A 19,128-nucleotide genomic window follows, 5' to 3' on the forward strand; every position below is an offset into this window, starting at 1 on the left:
CTGTTTAGAGGGAGGATTTCTCTGGACAAGGGGAGTAACTCCTGCTCATCATCATTTGACAGCTCGCAGCACTGATTTATTGCACTACGAAGATCGTGCGCCAGCGACAGACATTTTCCTCTGGTTTGTGGACACTTCTGGTGCGCAACATGTTCAAATTCCGCAGAGATAAGATGGCGTATCGCCAGGCGCAAATGAATGACAGTGAATGGCCAGAGCTTCTGGGAAAGGTATGTTATCAATTAACAACAACAACACATTTACCATCAGATATCAGGCATCATGACTTACGGCATCTGTTTCAGTGTAACTTCATTTAATCTTTAAGTAACGCTTACTGGCTATATATACATGTATGTATGTATATATGAATAGGTCCTTATATTCGGAAAAATCTGGTCACACTTACGAATTTTAATTAAACATCGCTCAAATTATGTTGTGCAGTGTATACCAGTATACATTATTAGTTTTACATACGCTTTAATATGGTTTCCTTCCTCCAAAATGCTGGTGACCACTGTCATGTAAGTGAAATACGGTATTCTACTATGTTGTAATACTTCAATCAAATAAATAAACAAATATAACATGGTTGTTTAGCCTAAAGATCATTGCGTGGTTTACTTCCAGCAGCCCATCCATAAACCATAAACCTGACTGCAGTGATTTAAGTGAAACATTCTTAAACACATCAGTCAATAAAGCAATATTGTATAGGTGTTGTGTTTTCCCAGTGCTTTTGTAAAGATATCAATACAAACTTGTGCACTTCATTTTCAGACGTGGCAAGAGTCTGAAGCCGTTATTCGAAAACTCTACCCAAATATTTCTGTAAGTAATCAGTGTCAGCAGCGTGGAGTTCTGCCATAAATATGACAAAATAATCATGAAAGTGCCCTGATCAAATAGTGGACTTCTGCCATAAATTTGACAAAATATTCATGAAAGTGCCCTGATCAAATAGCAAGAGTGCAGTCTTCATCAAATTAGTAATAGCATAAATCAGTTAGCATGATCCTTTTATTTTAATCTTGGCCAGAGTTGTAAGAGTGAAATATTCTTAGTATGGCATAAAACAGATAAATAAATACAACTTCTTAATTAAGGGCAGCATTTATTTCCCTAGTAGGCTACCATTTCCCTGTTACATGGTTCAAATTCAGCGCATCACATATGTGTATATGGATAATTAACTTGCTATTCCAGATTCAGGTTGTGCCTGAGAACACGACAATCAAGGTGGATTACCAGCCAGAAAGGGTTAGACTCTGCATTGATGGAGATGGACATGTGACCAAAGTGCCACGGATTGGATGAATTCTTTTTTTGCCAAACATGACATATCACATGATCAGCGGTTGGACCAATGAGTGCCAAAACTGCCCTTGAGATTTATCCCCACTAATGTGACTAATTATAACCACAAGCCTGAGTCTTATTTAATGGTCTCGTTTGTGAACATGTGTAAGCTGCATGTGTGAATGGAAATGTAGCAATTTAACACATATTCAAGGAAAACAAATGATGACTTGTAATCAGTAAGAAGCTGTAGCTTTATCTACATGTATGTTAGATATATCTTTTAAATGTATTTACTTATTTATTTAATGAATTTTTCTCAGGTTAACAGGTTAATTAGTATCAGTATATCTTAATTTTGAAATTAGACATTTTATGTGTTTTATGTGTACATTTTGGTGTGGGGGTGGGGCGGGGGACTCTAACAAGTTACAACATGTCCATTACAAGATCAAAAGGTTGTTTACTTCTTTTAAAATATTTCATTCCACTGTGGCTCATAGAACTCTTATATATAGGGCGTTATATTGTAATAAATAATCTAATTTATATGCTACATGTATTGATTTATATCTATTTAAACTTATGATCTCTATTCGATGTTTTTAAACGAAACCAATTTGGCTTTGTAGTTTTACAGTTGTTTTTCTTATTTTATGGAGTTAAAACAAGCATTTTTTTTGACTGTGCTTGCTCAGCAATATTATTGTAACAGGGTAGAATGTACTGACTCTGTACACAGCAAGTGCAGTGGGAATTATGTGTTAGTCTAGTGGTATTCTCATTGTTTTCCCCAACATAAGTTGGTTCAAATGCCCTTGTTCTTAATTTTCACAGTTGGGAGACTAAGGCAAAACCATCAATATTTTTCATGTTCTTGAGGTGTTCTTCACATGACCGGCTAAAATATGTTGATTATATTTATTATGTTTAGCTAAAATATGGGATAAATGTAATTATGTTCAATTTATTGACTCAAAGGTCACTGGTTCAAACCCAAATCAAATCAAATCTTAAACATTAGTAAAAAATGTACGATGAAGTTGAAACTGCAGAACATGATTTAAACCCACAAATGAAACATTCACCCAGTTGAGAAATGACATCTTTTACATGTTGCCAAATGTTGCTCATCTTAATACAATGTGCATATTATTATATACACACATGTATCTACAGTTTATGATTAATTATTTGCATTGAATTTTTATTGTGCCAATGTTTTCATTCAGGTGCTTGTTGTTTTTCTTTATACATATATGCTGTCCAGTGGCATCTTGCTGCTTGTGTGATAATTGTTGTCATAGAAACTGTATTTGTTCAAGTATCGTACATGTAGTTGTTGTATAGGATGTGAACGGTGTTAAACATTTCAGCTGTAACAAATTACCATTAAGAACCAATGATCTTCCTGCATTTTTCTATGTCATCAATGAAACTAATACCTGAGAACATCCCAGCAATTTAGAGGCAGCAGGCAAACCAAGTAATCCCTTGACCTATGAGAAAAACTCAAAACAAATTTTGCTAATTTTTTAATGAAAGCTATTAAGTCATTCAAGCATTTGACTGTTAAAAATCTTACATTGTGAGTATCAGACTGGTCTTTCAAAAGAATGTGGTCAAGGGCTGTTCTTTTTTTTTATATTTTTTTCACTGTCTTACTATACATGTGCATTTATTATGAAATGTGTATTATACTTACATTTTTCACACACAATTCTTAAGGTTATTCTTAAGGTGACTGAGGATTGGAAAGTTATTAGCAAACTTGATTTAAAACAGATTTATGTTGTTGCTAATTGATTCATGCATTTATATATTAAAGTGTGTAGGCCTGGATATGTTGTAATGACATGCACCACAGTGTTGTACCTGGGCGTGAAAGAAATCATGCAATCCAATATTTCCATGCGAGTTTACCCCTTGCTTACAGGTATGTGACTCCAATAAATAGATGTGATTACTGAAAATTATTCCTTGTTCTGTGCCAGTGTAACGTTTTATTTATTGATCAGAATGACTGTTCATGAAGTAGGGGAGTCAGTTCTCAATACATGTGCGTATAAGGGGTGGGGGCCTAGTGATTGGTGTAACTAAGCAAAAGTTGCTATGAATGAATGCTTGGGGTTTTATGTCGTTCTTAACAATTTTTCAGTCATATAATGACGAAGAGTCATTAGGTGTGTGTATATATAATGTCTTCCTGTGACAGAGCAAGTCCGTGCCGCCACTGAAGTATAATGCCAAAGACACCAGACATGACACCCCACGCACTCACATTATACTGACACCGGGCCAACCAATCATATTTCCTTTTTTTAACCTCTCAGTGTTGAGCACCAATTAAGTCAGGAACAAGTACATATAGAAACTTTCCATGTATAACTGGAGTGGAAACCAGCATGAGCTGGACTTGAACTCACAGTGACCACATTGGTAAAATGCTCCTGGGTCATTGCGCTGCACTGCTGTTCTAACCCCCTCCACCATGAAGACCCCCTGTATCAATCAATCAAATCAAATTTATCTCAACATGAATAAATAACTGCTCATGAACTGAATAGTATATGCTGTTCACATATATTTAGTAAACAATTTCTGTTCCTTCTTACACATTTATGTCAACTATTAATGTTAAAACGCAATTTATAATGTGTACAAGTAACATTTCATTGTAAATTTGAATATTGCATGATTTGTGTGACACTGAGTTCGTCTGATGAAAAATGTTTGTTGAAAACAAAATGTCACAAGGATCAGTCCCCTTTACCGGCTTTATACCCTTTATCTGTGAGTGTGAGATAATAAAACTTGAGCCAGCAGTACATGACCCCCAGGGCACAGTACACAGAGGTTAAGAGTAGGGGTAAGAATGGAAGCCTCTGCTGTAAACCCAGTAGCCCATGAATGATGTCACAGTATATCTCCAGTGGCAAGAGCCCCAAAACATAAACAGATTCCAGGCTGGTTAATAAAGGTAAACTTTTAAAACTCCATGATAACCTACAAAAAATCAAAAAAATTAAAGAGCATTTCATAAGATGAGGTTTTCATTTTCGTTTGTTTACCAAGAGAGCAGTGGACTACAGGTTTACATCTCATCTGTCTGGTCACCATTCCATCACAAATCAGTTTCCAATCTTTTTTTTATCAAAACGGTTTATCATATTGAAATGAAACTTGGAATAATGACGACTTACAGCTGAAGTTAAAGTCCAGGGCTGTTTCATAAATTTTGACAAACTCGTTGCTGTTTTAGTCCTGTTCTAAAATTTTTAACTTGTTTCTTTTATTGACTGAAAACTTGGTATGTGGACTGACCAAGAGAAGTTACAGATCAATACAAGTTCTTGTATTGGTTTTAAGAAGGTCAGTTAGACATGTTAAAAAAATGAAGTATGGGCTCGTACTGGACAGTCAAATTAAAATGAACCAGCAATTAAGATTAACATCATGTAGTAATTGATAATTAATAAACAGTTAACTATTTATCAGATTCGGATGCCATACTTTCATCTATTTAATGAGATCCGCATAATTTATCAGCTGAAAATTCCTATTCCTGGGACTTACCCATAATGTTTGCCAAGACTTGCAAATGCGTAAATAATATAAATAATATAGATGCAGAGCTTTATTGGTGTTTCTGAAAATCAACAATAACATAGAATTACGGTAATTGTAGACTGCTGTTGGCTTATTGCACACAGTACAGTTTTCACCAGAAAATTCATGGCAGGTTACATAAAATAACACAAGAAACTTATCCAAAAGTACAGGTTTTAATCTTAAGAATGATTATCTTTAGCAACGTTTACAGCTTTGAACTCAGCAGGGAAGAAAAAAGTTGTTAGATAAAGTATACCCGTGGATAGAATAGGATTACTATCATATGCTAATGTTATACACACAGGACATCACTCTACTCACTTGAATCTCACCAATTTACTCCTCTCACTAAACTGAGTGAACTATGCCCACACCTGACTACGGTGAGTAATGCCCATGAACAGCTCACTGTTATATATACAAAAACAACTCACTAAACTGAGTGAACTATACCTACAACTAACTACGGTGAGTAACACCCATGAACAGCTCACTGTTATATATACAAAAACAACCCACTAAACTGAGTGAACTATACCTACAACTAACAACGGTGAGTAACGCCCATGAACAGCTCACTGTTATATATACAAAAACAACTCACCAAACTGAGTAAAGAGAAGAGGTAAGACAGAGAACTGTCCCACAGCTGAGAGAATCAGGAAAACCTGCCCATCACGCTTCTTCTCTAATACCAGTAAACTGAAAGTAAACAAAAATGCTACATGAAGTGCACAGATGCAATTATATGAGTGGTAAATTTAGAGCTAAAAAATGTTCACTAATTAAAGCAAAAACTGTGGCCTGATAATCACCAAAGAAAGTCCATCAATGCTATCGTACCCTTTTCAGGCACCACACTGACTGTTTACATGTACATGTATAGGTCTAACGTGATTTATACACCATAACAGTCACCAAAAATCAAGACTATTGGGCTAGGACCCCAAAATTTGAATTTAGTTTTAAGAACTTAAAAAACGTGCTAAAATCTACAATATGGTAATGGAATGGGGGTCAAGTTTGTGGGTGGAAGCATCCTATCTTTATAGGTGAGGCAGCCTGAGTTCCCAGTGGTTCTTGAACACTTTGATTTATTTATTTATTTATTTATTTGATTGGTGTTTTACGCCATACTCAAGAATATTTCACTTATAAAACGATGGCCAGTATTATTGTGGGAGGAAACCGGATTGAATCATTTGAGTGATCCGAACTATCTAACTATGAGTGAGTGAGTGAGTACCTGGGGTTAAATGTCGTACTTAACAATTTTTCAATCATATGACGACAAAGGAATCCTTAAAGTGCATGTAATGTGCCTCCTTCTTGCAGGATGGATTTCCACCGCTCTTTTATCTAGAGCTGCTTCACTGAGACGCCTTACCGAAGGCAAGTAAGACACCCCATCCTAGCCATATACTAACCAGTTGTTGCACTCTTCCCTTCATACTGAATGCCAAGCGAGAAAGTTACAACTTCCTCTTTTAAGGTCTTCAGTGTAACTCGACACAGAATTGATCCTGGATCTACCGCTCCAAAAGTGGACTATGTAAGGCTATCTTTAATGACACAAATATTAATGCCTCTCATATGAGTATATGGACATTGATTTCTCAGAATTCTCTAATCTGCTGCCACACTATCCTTGATCTATATACACATTTTACATCAAACATGCTAAAAAAATATCTCAATCTAGTCCGGATGAAATTAGAAAACAGTTGATCCAATCCAGTTCACTGTAGTATGACCCAGGCACATTAAGATTTACATATACCTCAGGGAAAACTTAAATATGTTCACTAATCTGTCATATCCATTAATCTATTTGACTGTTAAGAGTTGCTTTGGAGTGCCTAGAGTACTCCACAAACCAGCACTATCAAGTCTGAGAAGAATGTGGAAAACTAACCTGAGAGAAATAAGGATAAGCAGCACTAACCTGGGTAGTTCAATTAAATTAAACGTCGAGGTCTACTTTCAACAATTTCTGATATTTACCTCACTTAATGTTTGATTGTTGAATTCAAAAACACGATAGGTCCATTTCGTAAGGCACACTGGGGAACAAAGTTAAATCTACTCAAAACGGCGGAACACGCAGATTTCTGGTGTGGACTGAGAGGAGAGTCCTTTCAATCTCTCAAGCAAGTTTCAATCAATTTGACATATGCAGAAAACCTGATAATATGTTGACTTTACTCTCTTCAGAAAAGCGGTGTGACGCTCGACGCATCAAGTGCATCAAAATATGGATTACATCTAAGGTCACGGACAAAAAAAAAATGGATAACGAAGCAGTTGTGCACATGATAAGAACAAGCCATTAGAATTCATATTTCTTGCTCTATTGACTGAGCAAATTGTTCTCTCTATTCTACATCCATGATGACTGCTGAAATCATCGCTAAAGTTGTCATTTATGACTAGTTGCATGGTCTTGTCTTCTTAGGTTGATTCCCTTACATCTTTTGTCGCGCAGTTCCGAGATTTTGGCACACCCGGATCGCCGTGACAGCAAAAAGTTATTTTGACAAATGAGAAGGAAATATTTCTGTGGATTTCAACAACATTTCGACTCAAGAATGGATTCACACTTGCAGGAGTGGTAACGAAGGTCGTATTCTCTTCCATGCACAACACAAATCTGTGTGTTCCGCCATTATAGAGTGGATTTAATAGCCAACTTCGTTCTGCAAACTGCCTTGCAGAAAGGCCCAACTGTATTAAACACTGAGGCAGGTAAATATCAGAAATTGTTGAAAATAGACCTCAACATTTAATTTAATTGAATTATAACCTGGGAGGAATAAGGGCAACCAGCACCAGCCTGACTGGAATCACTAACCCTAACCTAAGAGGAATGAGGAAAAACACACTAATGCAGCACTAATCTGTGAAAACGAGGAAAACCAGTACTAATCTGTGAAGAACGATGAAATCCATCACTAATCTGTGAAGAACAAGGAAAACCAGCACTAATCTGTGAAAAACAAGGAAAACCAGTACTAATCTGTGAAGCACGAAGAAAACCAGCTCTAATCTGTGAAGCACGAAGAAAACCAGCTCTAATCTGTGAAGTGGGAGGAAAACCAGCACTAACCTGAGAGGAATGAGGATTAGGAGGATGGCTTTTTCATGAACGTGCCAGCCAAACATGAAGGAACCGAAGGCACACAGCACTATACACCTGACAAAACTCTGAGGTCCATGAGGGTAGAGCCACAGGGTCCCAAGACTGGGCTGTAACAAAAACAACAACAATTTAATGCTAGTACTGGCAGATAAAATAGTTATAAAATATAATGAAAACAATAGTTGGCTGATTAAAAGCTGTAGCTAAGACTGTATCTCGTATTTTTTGTGTAAGGGCAAGCTTGTAAAGAAAACTACAATGGGTCCTTGTCTACATAAAAAGACTTTAAGCATATAGAATGCTACTTTGAGACGTTAAATGCATTGATTATCAGTCAGTAACTGTTCAGAGACTGACAACCTTCAAAGTATTTGTAAATGACATTGCGCAAATTGCTGTTGAACGTTGAGTGGGCAATACCAAGGAGATGACATCACTCTTCATAGAACAGATCAATATTTTGTTTCCGTTTTTTTCTCCAGGCACTCTGCATAGAATACACTTTCCAGACTTTTTAATTACTTATCCATTTATTTGACACTAGTTGAACAAAGTTACATGTAAGTTGTAATGAAGAACCAGAATGCTCAGGGTGAACCACTGCCCCCTAACCAGGTAACTGACAAACCTTCTGAATCAAAACTGCAGCTGAACTAGTGAGAAATGTACTCAATCCTTAGAAAGGTTTTTAAACTCACCAAAATTGAGAGAAGAGTAACAATGAGGGTGACCAATGGAGAGATGGATGGAAGGACGGTGTGATCAAACTCTTGCACCAGCCCCCCTGTCATGGTAGCATTACCCGGAGCTGATGGGGACAGCAGCTCCAGTTTTATGCCTGCAAAGTTAAGTATGTGGAAAGGTTAGCTCTAAACAGTAAAGCTGTATACGCTGTTTTCTCCAACTGTAATGTTTGTAAATTTCTCAATGTATTCATACTCCACAACTTAACTTCAACAAAACAACACTACAAAAATCCAGAAATTTCCCTTTCTGATTATTTATTTCTGGAATACTGAAATAGAAAACAACATCATATACGTGCAGTATTTAGTGATGCAGTTCACACTGTGTAAAATATTTGGACAAAATAACTCAGATGGTAGTCAATTTTGAACACATCTTTTTCCCATAGATCATAATGTCAAAGAGTGTAAGAAAATGTGTAAAAAAAAAATTAATAAAAAACTCATCAAAAGAGATTAGACATTACTTGGCTTTTAAAAATCAGGCAAACCATAAGCTTACCTACAATAGAGGCTGCCTTATCAGCAACATTGTACAAAGCCCAGAAATTTGGCGCCCAATAAGCATGACACAGCCCTCGTTTGAAAGGAAAAAGACGGGACAATAACTGAGGCAACTGGTCCTGGATAATAAAAAAGGACACGTCTAAATGAAAATAACTTTGAAAACTGTAGAACGAGTGCTTCATTAAAACGTACAAAAGCAAATATGATGGGATGGAGAAAATGTCAAATTAAAGTTGAAATACATGTATATCCCGATGACAATTACACTACTGATGGTGAAGTGACTGCTGCCATTCTACCAGACAACTGTTTACTGCCTTCTAAAATATTTAATAAGAATGAACACGAAGGTTACTACAAATGCAGATTCTTTCTTGAACAAAAAAACAGCTAAAAGCTGATTGTATTTGCGTTTAAGTTGTCTTGTACAATACACTCTCAATTAAACGCTTATGACTGTCTCACCATAACAGTTAGTGAAAAACAACAGTGCATCTGAGAGTGATTAACAAACTGATTCTTATAAATCTCCTAATAGTGAATCAGCTGGCAGCTTTCAGGAAGAGATTACTGCGTTTGTGTAGTTCTTGCTGGATACGTGCTTTCACAACTGTTTCAGCTTACAGTGCTTACGTTTAGTGTTAAAAGTACAAAAATGCACTGATTACACTACAAAAAATTTATCTTCAAAATAATGGATATTTCGTGAAAGGGCAAGGTATTTAATTTTCGGAATATGATTACCAACCTACAACCATTGGCATGGATGGATATGAATTTCTGCTGTGTCACTGACCCTGTAAGTTAATGTTATGTTAACGTCTTTCCACAGGGCTCAGGATACTATGCCTAATCAGAACCCTAGAAACAGTTTTATCATATTGAACCAGCTGTCAGGCAGCTCTTACCATGTACACAAAAGGTCCAACAGAGAGGGCAAAGGTGGACAATACAACCAAACCAAGGAGATTAATCTTGTTGGTGAAAAACTTGTCAATTGGAGTGTGCCATCTGAAAACATAAAATAACGTTGCAGAGTTTGTATACATATGAGGGCAGTATTCCCTGTGTACTGGTAAAATCATCCTTTTTGTGACGTCCTGAAATTGGCCAACATAACCAACACAGTACTTTTAATAGGTGTGTTGAAGTAAATATTTAAAAATGGCATAAATCACACTAAAAACTTATCTTTCACGTGACGTAGACGTAGACCATTACGTCTAATACTTGACTAGGTACACCAATTTTATAACTCATCAAAGAAACAACTCTCAATTCAATTTTCAAACATCTTTAAATCAGTACTAATCATCTTGAGTATAATGTAAATGAGTCACAAAAGAATCAGGCCTAATACTAAGCACCAGGTATAAGGCAACAAAATTTTGCAAAAGAAGGGAGACAACTCCACATACATAACACTTTATTCTGTAAGATGTCATATTACACTCAGCAGAACACCTGTATGTATATAGCTTGTTAAAAGTCTGGTAAGATAAAGTATACCCTACCTAGACACCCTATATAACACATTATTCTGTAAGATGTCATATTACACTCAACAGAACACCTATATGTATATAGCTTGTTAAAAGTCTGGTAAGATGAGGTATACCCTACCTGGAGCACTTTGAAAGCAGTAACACCTGAGTAGATAAATGAAGTATGCAGGAGCAATGTACAGGTAAATGTGTTTAAAGTTGAGAAGCACAGCAAACCAAAGAGCCCCTTCAATGTGTCTTCCCTACAAAAAAAAAATTATGTACGAACAAAAAAAATATAAAATTTATGAACTACCAAAAAAAAAAAGTTTATGAACTATCAAAAAAAAAAAACACCCGGTGCAGATTTGCAATAGATTTGACATCATGCAAAAAGTTTATATTGATTTTGAGTCAGCTAAGTGAACAGCCAATGAAAGACAAAAGGTGAAAAGTCAAAATTTAACACAAAGAGCAACCCATAACTCTGCTTTTTTTACAATATTAAAACTAATTTTGTTTAAGACATTACATGCAATTGTCGGTGTTTACATTTCAGATAAATTGCTTAATTTCAGCACAAAACAATTCATTGATATAATTTAAAGTAAACTGCCGGACGGATCATTAACTTTTATTTGTGTTATCTACAACAGATTTACCTCGTACATTCTGGTGACAGACAGTAACAAAAACCCCATCAAAAATCCATTGTACTGGAAATGAATGTCTGAAGAATAAGTTAAAGAACATATAAAACATAAAACATGTACAAATTGATGTACATGTACTTATTTATTTGGAATTTAACGCCGTACTCAAGAATATTTCACTCATACAACCACAGAAAGCATTATGGAGGGAGGAAACCGGGTAGGGCCTGGTGGAAACACATGACCATTCGCAGGTTTCTGGAAGACCTTCCTACATGAGCTGGACTTAAACGACCACAACAGTGAGAAGCTTCTGGGTCATTGTTCTGAGCTAGCATGCTAACCACTTGGAAAAAGAGGCCCACACCAACAAATTATTGAAAATGTAAATATATATTTTAGCTTAAATAATATATATTTTCAGCTTAAGGTACAAAAGTGTTTCCCGCCAACTATGTGAATATAAAAAAACAAATAAAGGATACGATCAACAATAAGAAGTCCGCTATTTGCCAGAAGAAGCACAGCCATGACAAGAGAAGGTGTTTCAAAGATGTCTGACAATCCAGCTTTTCTTCTAGCTCTCACACATTTTTCACAAAATCTGTAAATCAAATATATGCACAAGATACACTTACAGACAAAATCAGTTAATGATACATAATAAAATATTCACAAAATTGATCATGGGTGATCGAATGGATGTATAAATGTATTGATTATTCCTTCTTTTTCTGAAAAATGACAGAAAGTAGAAAATCACACTGTTTACTGTGAGCATAAATCGCCAATCAAATAACTGAGCAATATAGTGGAACAGGCAACAGATAAACAGCCTCAAAGGCACCTTCCCACACACCACCCACGCAAACAACTCCCCACCTCCCCACTCACTCATCTCCCCACTCTCCCACCATGTAAGATGTTTTTATAAAGCATCACTACAAAATGTTACAAATTGATATCTGAATGTGGCAGGTTATTACATCAGAAAATCTGGAAACAAATCTGTTAATATCAATTCAGCATTGTAATAAAAGTTACATACAACCTCTAGCCTCTGACAGATAAGAAGGATGCAAACATTTACATGTACTTTCATACTATTGAGTTTGCGATAGAAGATGCCCAGATGCAATTATCTAAAAGTATATATCACATTCAACACCCATTCCAGAGGAATTGATAAAATAATACAAACAGTGATACATTTGTATACAAAAACAAATGCAATATTCCTGTGTACTGACATAGCTGAAACCCCAATCACATAAATCTTATATGACCATAAGTCCAATCAGAATACTGATATTCACAGTTCATGAATGCAATTTACAAAACTTTCAGCATTATTAATGATAATCCTCACACAACAATGATCAAAGAGTTTTAGATGAATGGCTACTCACTCTTTAACAGCGTATACAAATAAAAAGTCTGTCACAATGACGGAAAGTCTTTGGAAGAGCACTGTTTGTGGGCTGGAATGCCTTAAGTTTGTGATCACTAACATCTTTGGGTCAAAGTATTTGGCAATGTGAGACAGCACAAATTCAAACCAGGCAAAGAAAGGAGGGTAATCCAATGTCCATTCAGAGGTTGACTAAAACAGAAACAAAAAGCATCAATACAAAGGAGAAAATGATAGAAATGAATAAAAAATTCAAAATTTTAATTTTATTTCTTTCCTTTTTTTTTCATGATGCATATAGTGATTTGTTGACTTCAACAAACACTTAGAGTTTTCAAATAGGAGCCTTTATAATGGCATAGGAACATCTCGTACGTTAGGTATCAGTTCTACACAGTTATGCCTGTCTACTCTAATTGCTGGGACAGTCTACACTTTTCCACATACTAGGTGATTTTCGAGTTTTATTTTTATATTTATACCCTCCTCCAACACTGAAAACAATTTTATTCCGCCTGTAAAACAACAATTAAAATTGGTGAGGCCAAACACTCAGATGTGTTTCTTGCCATGTGATGTTTGTGATCATTCTTCCACTATACAAGCAATTTCTGGAATTAGATCAGGCTGTAATTATGTAACCTTACCTCATAATACCACTTGCTCACTGGTAAACTGTGAGTAATTGCTAACCAATTTCTGTGCACCTCAAAGTCAGTAGATCGGCTGATTGGAACAGAAAAAGTAAGCACATGCTAAATGACCTAAAATTTGGCATAAACAAATGCATTTTTAAAGGCTTATGTTGTCACAAAAGTATTCCTTTTGGAGATGAAACTTATATTTTGACAGTACTATATCATCAGTGTTTTCCTCAAAACAATCCTCAAAAAATCCTAGCATCAGTATAACTCTTGGAATATCACAAAATTTGCAACTTAGTCATGGGCGAAATTTTCCATCGTTTACTGCAGGTATTTGTATTAACCACGAACAGATTGGTCCAGCAAACCATTACATTCAACTGATGTCATTTGTTCTTCCATTGCCTGCATGTAAACAGAGTACAATGATGTAAGGTCCCAGTGTAAGGTCTCCATATATTGGGCACAACAAAGTTCTTTCTCAAGCACATAGAAGACTGCTTGCCCTTATTTTTATTTTTTTTTTATTTTTTCTGTGGGAACATCAAATATTCATAGTTTTGAAATGATGTCACAGCTGCAAATGAGCCAATAATCAGCACACGCTTTCGTCACATGACTAGAGTACTGGCGGTGAAAACAAACCAAATTTAATCAAGGCGAGATAGGCCATGAATAAGATTTTAGCATGGGTAATGAAAATTATAGCTTTTAGGTAAGAAATTTTTGTGGGAAAGTGATCTGAATGTGCCTAACCTTCATAAATGACAGTTTCATTGTCCTGTAGTTCTTTAATCTGTAGAAATTGGCAAATATCAGCATTTTGCCGATTTCAGCTCCATGTTATTTATGACCAGGTCCTTGCTAGGAACCCGGATGCTCAAAAGTATGAATAAATTAAAGCCCTGAAAGGAGAAGACTGGGCAAGTAGAACTGACTAATGGATTTGAATTCACCAGTAGTTACTTTTTTAAGTTTACCTTAAACTAAGGAAGATAAGAAAAAGTGTGGACTAGTTGAGCAAGTTGTCGGCCATCCAGCTGTGCCTAGCTAGACTGCATGTGGACATGAAATGGGCCACCATGCTCTATAGTGTAACCTGGCTACAGACAAGCACATACCCACCTTAATTATCTCTTGAAAGACACCAACGATCATGGACTGTGTGATACTGAATGGACAAGGTTACATCTATCAGTTTACTCACTGCTTACTATGGAACATTCATTCATTTTTTTAGAAAATTTCACATCATATCCCCAGTATGGCCAAAGTACACTAATTATTTATGTACTTGTTTATTTGCTTGTTGTTTATCACAATACTCATATTTCACTCAATTTCAGTCAGCTTTGAAGGAAACTGAAGTTTCAGTGTGATACAGTTATTTGTTACTATATAGTTACTGTATAAATTGATGGAAGAAGAGTGATACTCAACAAATGCAAGACGGTGCAAATGGCCACATAAGTATCATCAACCGCAATAAAGCTGGAACATCTAAAAGCGTCCCTCCCATGCTGGGTATTTTCCTCTCCACACTTAGAACCTCTGTATCGTTCCTTACCTGGCATTTTTTCAATTGGCGATCAATAACTGAGGCAATCAGACTTTTGCTGGATCAAAATCTAACTGCATGTTGTGCCACAGCCTAACAAATCGGTACAGGTGTTCCCTAGCCTAATGTATGCTAACGACACAACATAAAATGTCACTGGTTTCCATACTTGGGAACACACACTTTTAAAATGAGATACAAAAACTCCCGAACATTCGACAACATTCTGAAAATACATTTAGGCAGCAGCCTATTGAATGAAAGTCCCATTAACTATCCCACACGAAAACTGGTCATTCAATAAGCACGTTGATGCAGTCTGACAGCATGTAGCATGTCCCAACTGAATGACAAAACATGCAAAGGTGCGTAGCAAACCGTGTACGGCTAAGAATTGGAATTTCGCACAATATATTCTAAAATACTTACTATGTAGGAATTAACAAAGCTTTTATCGACGACATCACCAATGCAACACTCCATACGGACGATGCCATGTTGGCGCTTCTTTCTTACCTTCTTTCACAGAAGATTTCCGTCTTTTACGGATGAAATGTTAGAACGCGGCCATGTTTCACAAATCCAATGTCAAACAATTTGTGCAGCGAAAAGAAAAATAACTAATCTAAATTGAATTGATGCGTTGTGAAATTCAATATTGATGGAATCTGTTCTTAATTCACATGTTAACTGATCAGTGCAGTCAACATCAAGCACAAATGAAGACGTTCAAAGGTCTCTAAAACTAGAATGGCCGATTTGTGTATCAATAAACAACTTTTCATCCCCCAAAAGTAACTAAATAATTTCGGTCTAAAGCTTCGTATAGATCATTGGAGTAAAGTTTTTAATGCCCTTGCCACTGTAAAGACCTATGTTATTCATGAAAATGAATAACAAGCATGGAGTCTTACCGATCCAACTGTAATCATGTTCTCATCATTTGCCGCACTCCACGAGGAGAAAAGATGCGATCTCATTTGCCCATGGATATGTACATGACTTGAATTAAATATTTTTATCACTCTTGGAATTAAATGAAGTATATAGCTTACATATAAATTTTGCACTGTATAAGGTGGGCTCATATTGATAGTGTTTTGCACAATTAATAAGCAACATTTTTTTTTTTTTTAAGCCATCATGGTATCATTTCACGTCGAGCATACTGCATAGGAACTACTCTGGTTCCCTGCTTGGCTTGAATGTGATTAGTGCCAACTGAGGTCACGGGCAGGGAACCAGCCAAAAAGTATCCGCTGATCAAAGGAGGAGGGGCGCGGCTCAGCGCTACACAGTATGTAAGGTGCTCAACTCCCAAGGTGCGTGAGTTCAATATGGGGCCTTAATTAAATGGATAGGGAACTTCTAGATTTTTCCTCCAATTTTTTGTGCGGCCTTGTTGACAATACGCGTTTCTTTAGCGCAGTCGTGCATTGGTTGAATATAATAACGGCTTTGTTAAGGACCCTTGTCTTATAATTCCAACAATATATGTCGTGCAAATCATGTGTGCGTCCCCAAAATAACCTCTAAAATGGTGTTTAAAATTTTGACAAGTCAGAAATGGCTTCGTGCATTTATAGGCTACTATAGGCACTTTGGTTTGCCCGGGCACGAGGTAAGGGCACCCCTAAAAGCCATCATTCCATTTCCATTTCTGCGTTAAGCCGATTCCCAGTTGTGTCATGGATTGTAACGTAACCCACCAACGTAACCCAGTAAGGAGCTACATGTATAGACCTATGTCACTATATTCACTGCATGTGTTTTAAGCATGTCATCATCTGAGTCGCTATTATGCAGGGAAATGCGACGACTGCGATCATCTCGACTGACTTTTGTCTCTTCAAACTGGCTGCATGTGGGAGAGTAAACACATTAAAATACTTTTAATTCACTACAGGAAAGTGAAAGATGTATTTTTTTATTTTTTTATTTATTTATATTTTTTTGTGAATGTATTCTTAAATCATAAAGACGTACATCAAGGAGAGAGAAAGCAGAGCAGCGACGACAGTGTGATACCTGCAGGGCAAATGGTCACGCGTGAATTCAGTGGCCCGTGCGATTGTGATTTTATTTTCTTTCACTAGCTTTCTACCAAGGACTTACATGGCTGTGCACGTCAGGTGATTTTCCAGTAGTCTTATTGGATTGTTTATAATCGTCGGTCCCCAGTATGAGAGAACATTTAAACCCTTTGCATGAATATATGTGTAATGATATCTCTGCATATCACGTTCGCCTAGCTGTCCGCATTCACCGAACGCAGTCAAAGAACTCTCCCTTGTAGCGGTATTATATACAGCGCGCATGCTTTGCACTCGTGCATGGCGGTATTACGTTTGCATAATGTGTTAAGTTCGTTTCAATCAGGGCATCAATACATCTGTATCAACTTGATCCGTGTGGTCACACATCTGTTTGAAGACAATTTACTTAAATTATGAACTCAATTATGAACAAAAACTTACATGAAAACAGTTCAAAACCTGATTTATGTCAATCAAATATGGCGATGCTCGTACTGACAAGTTGCTGAGGAAAGAGACCTGGGAATAAAGTCCGAAGAAAACCGACGTATCACTCCATTAACCTGACAACCCTCCTGACAACGAGCACCCGGACACGTGCATAACGTATCATAGCAATGGGCTTCGTTTATTATGCCTCATCCATGACCATCGCAGTATCATAGATATGTATGTATGTATGTATGCTTGGGGTTTAACGCCGTACTAAACAATTTTTCAGTTATGTGATAACGAGGAGTCGTTAGGCCTGCGTACATATACTGTATCTTCTTGTGAAAGGGCCATAAATGCCTGAGATACGAGTGACGCAACAATCTTTCCGGTTTCTCCCACAAGAGTGTCCCATGGAAATGTTTTTTCACATTTCTCAAATTTAGCGTCTCGCTCGTTATTACCCGCAACTCATGGCCTGGCCGAATAACTGGAAATGTGACCATTTTGTTTCACACAGCTAAAGCGTGCAAACGGACAACACTAAAGTTTTACTGTTAAAAAAAAAAAAAACATAATTTTGACAGGTATTTTGTGAACTAAGTATTGTGCTTCACAATAACGATGCTATAGGCGTGGTTATTCTCAAGCTGTAATTACTTCGGGAAATCAGTGACAATTTTCTCCACCTTGGAAATTCCCTCATAAAGGACTCTTCGCTCCCAGACCCGTAAAAAGGCATCAGAGTATACCAATTGCCATTCACTGGCAATACAGCCCACCTGTGGATATTCGATGGTTTTAGTTATACATGTAAATAAAGCCATGCATCTATATATATGGCAGCCTGATAGGGTCATGCTTTTGCTCTCTGTCACATACTTATCTTAAGTCAGTAACAGAGATATTCGAACGACACTACGAGATGTAGTCGAGATTTGGTTCCGAAACGCGCAATTCCTCTTAATCGCGAACTGTCGACTATATGGCGCTCTAATGTGGTAAGCATGGTCGCGCTATTTTCCGAATAATCTCGTTGTCTTCCGAATGTTGCTCTTCCCGAGATGGGCTGCAAGTTAAGCTTGGAGAATGAGATCAGTAATTATTTCGAGGTAACAACAACAACATTCTGAAGAGATTACGTCGAGAATCAGTGCGTCGTGCGAGATTTAGCTTAGCGAGGAGGCGCGTTTCGAACAGCGTTAGTCCACCCGGCCAGACCCTTGACCCGATTGACGTGTTGTTAGCACAGGTGAGGTAACAAGGGTCTAGGTACTAGAATAGTACTGGACTGGAATTCAACTCTAGACAAGTACCTGAACCCTCTCTGGCTCAGCTGGGGTTTTAAGTCAGGATTGAGCTTTGTCAGGTATCGCGTAAAACGCGGTGGTTTACTCGATCCAAACACTGGTTTTCAACATCCGTATATAATTGACCGTCAACATTTACATGTTGGTTAATACTTCCTGGGCACAGCGTTAAACAGCAACCAAATAAAATAAATAAATAAATAAATTAATTAACCTGGTGGCTAGTATATTATAAATAGTAATTTGATAAATGAGCTTTATTCCATACAGGGTGGAGTGAAAGTCTGAAACCAC

General features: G+C 36.9%; 1 protein-coding gene and 1 long non-coding RNA gene across 2 annotated transcripts; one reads left to right on the forward strand and one right to left on the reverse strand.

Annotated features, from left to right (window-relative positions):
• The first annotated feature begins 77 nt into the window (after positions 1-77).
• Positions 78-1,289, forward strand: LOC135473864 (uncharacterized). The gene is made up of 3 exons (XR_010444602.1): positions 78-230; positions 784-834; positions 1,210-1,289. It is a non-coding gene; the product is annotated as an uncharacterized LOC135473864 (long non-coding RNA).
• A 2,505-nt stretch (positions 1,290-3,794) lies between these two features.
• On the reverse strand, positions 3,795-15,553 carry LOC135474095 (probable dolichyl pyrophosphate Glc1Man9GlcNAc2 alpha-1,3-glucosyltransferase). The gene is given in 14 exon segments (XM_064754097.1): positions 3,795-4,308; positions 4,879-4,951; positions 5,519-5,616; positions 8,021-8,160; positions 8,752-8,891; positions 9,302-9,422; positions 10,215-10,273; positions 10,276-10,317; positions 10,930-11,053; positions 11,453-11,520; positions 11,929-12,047; positions 12,853-13,046; positions 13,502-13,580; positions 15,486-15,553. Coding segments are annotated over 14 exon segments (1,572 nt in total). The 3' UTR covers positions 3,795-4,061.
• Positions 15,554-19,128: the final 3,575 nt, after the last annotated feature.

This window comes from Liolophura sinensis, chromosome 8, assembly GCF_032854445.1.
Source record: "Liolophura sinensis isolate JHLJ2023 chromosome 8, CUHK_Ljap_v2, whole genome shotgun sequence".
Taxonomy (NCBI): Eukaryota; Metazoa; Mollusca; class Polyplacophora; order Chitonida; family Chitonidae; genus Liolophura; species Liolophura sinensis.